We start from the raw sequence: 8,661 nt of genomic DNA, 5'->3' as shown, positions 1-8,661 counted from the left end.
CAGGTTAGTCAAGGAGGTCTCATACTCTTCTATGGGGGTGCCCAGAATTCGAACAAAGGTCAGAGTTAGAGCCCATAGACACAGGTCAAAATTTTATGATTCCATAAACCCCACCCCAGCACATAACCTTTCTGCGACTAGAACGCCTCCCGCAATTTTACTCTCTGATTCCACTTTGTTATTTCCCCTCAGAATCTACTCAATCAAGGCATAACTAGGGTTACCAAGCTCATCTCAGGGTAAGCTGCTATTGATAATGAACACAGCCTTAAAAGAAAAGTCTGTAGAAACAAGTACTTTATGACATAGAGCTGTTTTTGAAAAATAATACATGAATAAAACTTAAAAGGAGATTCAAGAGTTTAAGAATTTTTTCATGTGAACCAATTTATATTTCTTAATTATAAATTTAATTTAATTTCCTTAAAAGTAACTCACTGTTGTGCCTGATTTACTATTTGATACCTGAAAATTCACCCCAACATTTACACTACAAAATAAAAGAATTTATTAAGAAGATATTTTTCTACCAAGCTGCCTCTTGAGAGCAGCCTTAATCTCATTATTCCTGAGACTGTAGATGAGGGGATTCAACATGGGGATCACCACCATGTAAAACACAGACACCACCTTGTTCTGGTCAGTAGAGTAGCTGGACTTGGGCATCACATAAATGAATGTAATGGTCCCATAGTACAGAGTGACTGCAGTGAGGTGGGAGGTGCAGGTGGAGAAGGCCTTGTGGCGGCCCTCAGTGGAGTGCATCTTCAGGATGGTGATGAGGATGTACACGTAGGAGATGGCTATGACAATCATTGTGACCACAATGATGGAGCCAGCAGAAAATGAGGGGACCACTGCAGGGATACTGACATCAGAACAGGAAAGTTCAACTAAAGGAGCAAAGTCACAGAAAAAATCATTGACCTGATTTGGTCCACAGAAGAATAAAGAATCAAAGCAAATAGTGAAACAACAAGCATTGAGAAAACAACCTACATAAGCCACAGAGAATAGCTGGACATAGACTTGGGTGGACATTTTAGTTGAATAAAGCAGTGGATTGCAGATTGCTACAAAGCGATCATAGGCCATGGCAGCCAGAAGACAGCACTCAGCTGACCCAAAGAAAACAACTGAACCAAGCTGGATGGCACATCCAAGGTAGGAGATTGTATGTCTCTCCACCAGGAAGTTTATAAGCATATTGGGTGTGACAGAAGATGAATAGCCTATGTCAGAAAAAGCCAAGTGGCTCAGGAAAAAGTACATAGGATGATGGAGCTGAGAAGAGATTCTGATCAGAATAATTGTGCTGAGATTGCCAAATAAGGTCACTAGGTAGATGAATAGGAAGACCATGAATAGGATGACCCGAAGGATTGAATTATCTGTTAAACCCAGTAAAATGAACCCTGTCACTGCGGTGTGGTTCCCATCTACTGGCGAATCCATGAGGCAATGTAGCTGGTTCAAAAAAGACCTGTGATGAAAAAATTGCGTTAAAGAAGTTATGAATTTCGTGGTTTCATTTTTGTTAACACATACATGGAAGTCTTTATAAACAGATTTTTCATTCAAGCAGCCAGGTTTTTTTTTTTTTCTTCAGTTTATCATTTGTCTTTTTTTTCAATTGTACTTTAGATGAAGGTTTACAGAGCAAACTAGTTTCTCATTAAAGAATACATACATTGCTTTATTACATTGGTTAACAACCCCACGACATGTCAACACTGTCCCTTCTCGACCTTGGGTTTCTTATTGTCAGCTTTCGTGTTACTTCCTGCCTTCTCTTCATTGCCCCTGGGCTGTTATGTCCCCTTAGTCTCCTTTCATTTTATGGGCCTCTCTAATCTTTGGTTGAAGGGTGATCCTCAGGGGTGACTTCATTACTGAGCTAAAAGAGTGGCCAGGGGCCATACTCTCAGGGTTCCTTCAGTCTCTGTCAGGCCAGTAAGTCTGGTCTTTTTTTGTGAGTTAGAATTTTGTTCTACATTTTTCTCCAGCTCTGTCTGGGACCCTCTATTATGATCCCTGTCAGAACAGTCAGCAGTGGTAGCCATGCACCATCTAGTTGTACTGGACTCAGTCTGGTGGAGACTGTGGTAGATGTAGTACATTAGTTCTTTGGACTAATCTTCCCATTATGTCTTTAGTTTTCTTTATTCTACCTTGCTCCCGAAGGGATGAGACCAGTGGAGTGTCTTATGTGCCTGCTTACAGGCTTTTCAGACCCCAGACACAGGCAGCCAAGTTTTGTTTTTAAAAATTGAGTGTATGTTTAAAACCCCAGAAACATTTACATTTATGTGCAGTGATGAGTCCATCTATATTTAATTACTTTTATTAGAAATATTAGATAACTTGCTTCAAATAATATATTTCTTTTTCCTTTTAATATTATTAATTTTTTTTTATCAAAATACATTCCAAGTGCCTTTAAAAGTAAAGATGAAAAAACATAAGACATGCAAATAACGAAAGGGTTTGTAAGTGTAACAAAAAAGAAAAATGTATAAATATAGTATTATGTAATGGAGATTATCATAATAGCTAATATTTATTTAATGCTTACTAAATAATATAATTGAAACCCTGGTGGCATAGTGGTTAAGAGCTACAGCAGCTAACCAAAAGGTTAGGCGTTCGAAACCAGCAGGTGCTCCTTGGAAACCCTAAGGGGCAGTTCTACTCTGTCCAGTAGGGTTGCTATGAGTCAGAATCGTCTCAACGGCAATGGGCTGAACAACAGACTAAGCATTTTATATACATAGCTCTGTTTTAATTTCTAGAAAAAAATATTAAGTATTTTATTATTCCCATTTTATAGAACAGGAAACTGAGACCAGAAAGGTTAAGTAACTTACCTAAAGTTACATAGGAATTAGTGGAAATCAGGATATGAAGCCCGGAGTTTGAATCCAGTCCTTTTCTTTAGTTACTGTGCTATAAATGGAATTAAATGATTATCTCCATGCAGTCGAATACACTTAGCAATTGGCCGATAAGAGGTTAGCTTTTCTGCTCTCTGACAGCTAATATGTGAAAGACGTGCATAATTTGTTACATAGTTCATGAAGTCTATCAGTTAGACAAAAACATGTTTTAAGGAGAAATACGATTGTTCTTGATATTAATATCACACAGGAATTCATGTTAGGAAAGAGTAGAGTCACCTTTTATAAATTTATTACATATTTGTAGTTAAAATATTATTGTTCTATGAAGTAGTATGAAATGTCAGTCTAATCACCATACAAAACACTATCTGACTGATACTCAGGATGTAATTACAGTACAATTATTCGAACAAATCAAATCATTTTCTACTGTAACAATGTTTTCTAACTGGAGTATTGCAGAATCAAATAATATTTTTTATTGATATAATATACAGTTGAATAAAGTACAGCCTCACAAGTTAGGAAGTTTAGACAGGATCACCCAGCTAGTGGCCAGATTGACCCTCAACTGCAAATTTTCTGACTCCTTATCCTGGGCTTTGTCCATTGTGTCTTGTAGATTGTGATCCTGGAGCACTCAGACCCATAAATAAAGTCAATCTTTCTGCAAAGATTTTATTAATATCAAGAACAATCGTATTTCTCCTTAAAACATGTTTTTGTCTAACTGATAGACTTCATGAACTATGTAACAAATTATGCACGTCTTTCACATATTAGCTGTCAGAGAGCAGAAAAGCTAACCTCTTATCAGCCAATTGCTAAGTGTATTCGACTGCATGGAGATAATCATTTAAAATAATATCATTTAAAATAATAAATCCCCAAGGAATCTAGAAGCTAGTGAATTCATTAGCATTGTGGCTGAATGTCGCATGTGGATAGTGTTAAAGGTTAAATGCGTTTCTGGACTTGTGGGTGGGTAAATAAGGAGTCCTGGTAATTTGAATTGAGCTCATTTTTTCGCAGTAACCTGACTGGAAACTTAAGAATTCAACCAAAGTTACTTGCTAGCTGACAGCTTGATTACCCAGCTATGGCTTGTGAGTACAGACACAATCTTAGAGAGCAAAGTGTTCTCAAGGGTAAATTATAATCAATACGGCAGTTTCACTCACAGATGCCAAAATTTACCTCTTGAAATAATTCGTTCATCTTTCAGTAATAAATCCAAAGTCACCGTATTTATATAGCAGCCCTGCTGTTTTTCTATTATTGTTTGCCGTTGGGGACAAAACTCTGAAGATTCAAATGTGAATTCAAAGCACCAAAGATCATTATCACATTCTCCAGTGGAAACTGTAACAGCTAAATCGCACATACGTGACTAGTCTTTAAGGTTCTGTCAGATCTCAAGGGATCAATTTATTTGTTCGTTTATTTATTTTTGTTTTTATGTAGGTGTTGGTGCACTTCATTTGACAATTATTGGGGAATAATAAAATAAATTTCTCATAACTAAATATTAGTTTTTAATTTACTTTGATATTTCATCTTAAGGAGTACTAAAGTTCATATATGAAAGGTAATTTTATCTTCATTCATTCAGCTTCTTCATTTTGTAAGTATTTGGTAGTTAGTGTAAGAAACTCCATTTGACACTTTGGGGAATATGAGGTGGGATACCATACAAAGTTGAATTTTTAATAACAAAATTATTTAAGACATGTACATATTTTTCTCGCAAAACTTAGAAAATAAATATCTTCAAAGTGGTATAGATTGAGAACTACGAAGTAAAAAAATGATTTCCAAATAAGACGGTCTTTCATACTACATGCCTCAAAGGGATGACTACTGGTTTGTGGCTTATGTGACTGGGGAATGACAGTAGAAGCTAGTACCTTCAACCTATGGACTCAATATAATTCTCTTGCTAATTCTCAATTTATAAAGTCCCCCTGATACTCCCCTTGGTGGAAGTGGGGAAGTGGCTTATAAGAAAAATAATAGCCTAGCACCCCACCATTTACGAATACCAATAAGCAACTAGTCAGCACTAACAACAACTAATGATGTTGAACATCCCTGCATGTGCTTTTTAAGCCATTTGAATGTCCTTTTCAGAGATCCTTTTTCTGTCATATCTGATAATCTGTAATTAAGAAGTATGTCCCATATATCTTCTTGTAAGAATTTTATGGTTTGATATTAGGTTTTTGATCTTTTTTTTTGTACAGTCTGAGGCATGAATTCTGATTCATTTTTCTGCACGTGGAAATGCAATTTTTCCGGTACAATTTGAAAAGCCTCTTCCTTCCCCATTGAATAGACTTAGCACCCTTGTCTAAAATCAGTTGACCATAGATGTATGATTTTATTTCTGAAATCTCAATGCTGTTCCATTGGTCTATATGTCTATTATTATACCAATCCCAGGCTGTCTTAATTACTGTGGCTTTATAGTATGTTTCGAAATCAGGAAGCGTGAGTCCTCCAACTTCGTTCTTTTTCAGGATTGCTTTAGCTATTTGGGGTTCCTTCTCCTTCCATATAAATTTGAGAATTGGTTTTCCATTTCTGCAAAGAAAGGCTGTTGGAATTTGATGGGGATTGCACTGAATTTGTAGATTGCTTTGGGTAGTATTGATAGCTATGTTAAGCCTTCCAATCCATGAACACATACTCTCATTTATTTAGGTGTTCTTTAATTTCTTTTAGTAATGTCCTACACTGTTTTATGTACAAGCCTTTCACCTTCTGCAGTGAGGTAGCAACAGTGTCGGACCTTGCCTAACTTCAGGGAGAATGAGAATCAGCATCAGCACAAAGCTGACTCCTATGAGGTTGAGGTCAGACACACTTCCACTCTTCAAACTTTTTACTAATTCTGACACCAGCTGCCCTCCCCACTGCACTCTCTACTTCTCTACTGGGTTTCACAATTTGTTGCAATGGCCACACTCAACTCACAGGCCATACTCACAGTTACATGGTTTATTAAGGAAGTAACATGGGATCAGGATTAACTTGGAAGTGTCATAATGAAATGCCAGATTTATTCTCAGTTAGAAATAGAGCAAAGAGTTTTATTGAAGGATAAAACATTTCTTGAAACGGGCGAACACACAAGCACCCAGGCAAGATGCTGCGTTATGTTCCAAACTGCAGGGAGAACAGTGAGGTTTTGTCAGGTCGAGTGAACCAATGTCTACAGATGTGGGAGGGTTGTAGGGCTACATGGCAAAAAATTACAAGCTTTCTTAACATTAATCTCTAACCTCTCTAACACGTTTGATCAGGACATTCTTCTTAACATCAGTAAGTCTATTTGTTACATTCTGAGATTGCTACTCCTTGATATTTGTTTAACAAGGCATTTTGGGGGGAATAATTTGAGTCACGGCTGTATGTTTGCTCTTCCCTCATCTTAAAGTAACAGGCTATGACTTTACCTAGTTACAGGTTTACAAAGAGTTAGCAGAAATGGAGTGGAAGATTCCAGTGAGTGAAAATGTAGTTTGATTAATACTTGGTTAATTGATGTTTACCTTATCTTGGTTACAGACTTATGAGACAGGTGTAGATTTCATCTCAACATTATCAATTCTAATCCTATTTCCTAACCTATGTGGAGATGCTTGAGATAGGCATTTTTTAAAGACCAAGCTGAGTAAACATTCTTTTTTTTTTTTTTTTTTTAGGTGATGAGTGCTTTATTTAATATTAGGGACAACACCGGTACCAGGTGAGCCAGTATAAGTGAAAAATAAATCCCTAGAAAGTCCATATGTTAGTCCCCAAATTTGCTCCTACATAGATTCTCTTTTTTTTTTTTTTAATTTTTATTGTGCTTTAAGTGAAAGTTTACAAATCAAGTCGGTCTCTCATACAAAAATTTATATACACCTTGCTTTATACTCCTAGTTACTCTCCCCCTGAGGAGACACCACACTCCTGTCCACCCTGTATTTCCATGTCCGTTCAGTCAGCTTCTGTCCCCCTCGGCATTCACATCTCCCCTCCAAACAGGAACTGCCCACATACTCTCATGTGTCTACTTGATCCAAGAGGCTCACTCTTCACCAGTATCATTTTCTGTCTTATCCGAAGAGTTGGCTTTGGGAATGGTTCCTGTTTTGGGCTAACAGAAGGTGTGGGGACCATCACCTCTGGGGTCCTTGTAGTCTCAGTCAGACCATTACGTCTGGTCTTTTTACGAGAATTTGAGGTCTGCATCCCATTGTTCTCCTGCTCCTTCAGGGATTCTCTGTTTTGTTCCCTGTCATGGCAGCCATCAGTTGTAGCCAGGCGCCATCTACTTCTTCTTGTCTTAGGCTGAGGTAATCTGTGATTTTTGTGGCCCTTTGTGTCTCTTGGGCTCATACTTACCTTGTGTCTTTGGTGTTCTTCATTCTCCTTTACTCCATGTGGGTTGAGGCCAATTGATGCACCTTAGTTAGGTAGCCGCTTGCTAACATTTAAGTCCCCAGATGCCACTATCCAAAATGGGATACAGAATGTTTCCTTAATAGATTTTATTATGCCAATTGACCTAGACATCCCCTGAATCCATGGTCCCCAAACCCCCGCCTCTGCTATGCTGGCCTTCAAAGTGTTCGGTTTATTAAGGAAATTTCTTTGCTTTTGGTTTAGTCCAGTTGTGGTGACCTCTCCTGTGTTGTGTGTTTCACTTCACCTAAATTAGTTCTTGTCTACTATCTAATTAGTGAATCCCTCTCCCCTCTTCCCCTCCGTCCCCTCATCGTAACCATCAAAGAAAATTTTCTTCTCTGTTTAAACTATTTCCTGAGTTCATATAATAGTGGTCTCATATAATATTTATCCTTTTGCAACTGACTAATTTCAGTCAGCTTGATGCCTTCCAGATTCCTCCATGTTATGAAATGTTTCACAGATTCATCATTCTTTGTCAGTGCGTAGTATTCCATTGTGTGAATATACCATAATTTATTTATCTATTCACCTGTTGATGGGCACCTTGGTTGCTTCCATCTTTTTGCTATTGTAAACAGTGCTGCAATGAACATGGGTGTGCATATATCTGTTCATATAAAGGTTCTTTTTTCTCTAGGATATATTCCAAGGACTGGGATTGCTGGATGGTATGGTAGTTCTATGTCTAGCTTTTTAAGGAAGTGCCAAATCGATTTTTAAAATGGTTATACCATTTTACATTCCCACCAGCAATGTATAAGTGTTCCAGTCTCTTCACAAGCTCTCCAACATTTATTATTTTGTGTTTTTTGGATTAATGCCAGCCTTGTTGGAGTGAGATGGAATGTCATTGTAGTTTTGATTTGCATTTCTCTAATGGCTAATGATCCTGAACATTTCCTCATGTATCTGTTAGCTACCTGAATGTCTTCTTTAGGGAAGTGCCTGTTCATATCCTTTGCTGATTTTTTAACTGGGTTATTTGTCTTTTTGTTGTTGAGTTTTTGCAGTATCATGTAGATTTTAGAGATCAGGTGCTGATCAGAAATGTCATAGCTAAAAACTTTTTCCCAATCTGTAGGTAATCTTTGGATGAACATAAGTGTTTGACTTTTAGGAGGTCCCAGTTATCTAATTCTCTTCTAGTGATTGTACATTTCTAGTAATGTTTTGTATACTGTTTATGCCATGTATGAGGGATGCTAGTGTTGTCCTTTTTTCTTCATGATCTTTATCATTTTAGATTTTGTATTTAGGTCTTTGATCCATTTTGAGTTGGTTTTTGTGCATGGTGTGAGGT

General features: G+C 37.4%; 1 protein-coding gene across 1 annotated transcript; it reads right to left on the bottom strand.

Moving 5' to 3' along the window:
- Positions 1-510: 510 nt before the first annotated feature.
- On the bottom strand, positions 511-1,455 carry LOC100676513 (olfactory receptor 5P6-like). Its single transcript, XM_003412188.1, has one exon. The coding sequence runs from the start codon at positions 1,453-1,455 to the stop codon at positions 511-513; it is 945 nt and encodes a 314-aa protein (XP_003412236.1).
- Positions 1,456-8,661: the final 7,206 nt, after the last annotated feature.

The sequence above is a fragment of the Loxodonta africana genome, chromosome 7 (genome assembly GCF_030014295.1).
Source record: "Loxodonta africana isolate mLoxAfr1 chromosome 7, mLoxAfr1.hap2, whole genome shotgun sequence".
NCBI lineage: Eukaryota > Metazoa > Chordata > Mammalia > Proboscidea > Elephantidae > Loxodonta > Loxodonta africana.
Note: the sequence above shows the minus strand (reverse complement) of the source record. Positions and strands in the feature narration are given on the sequence as shown.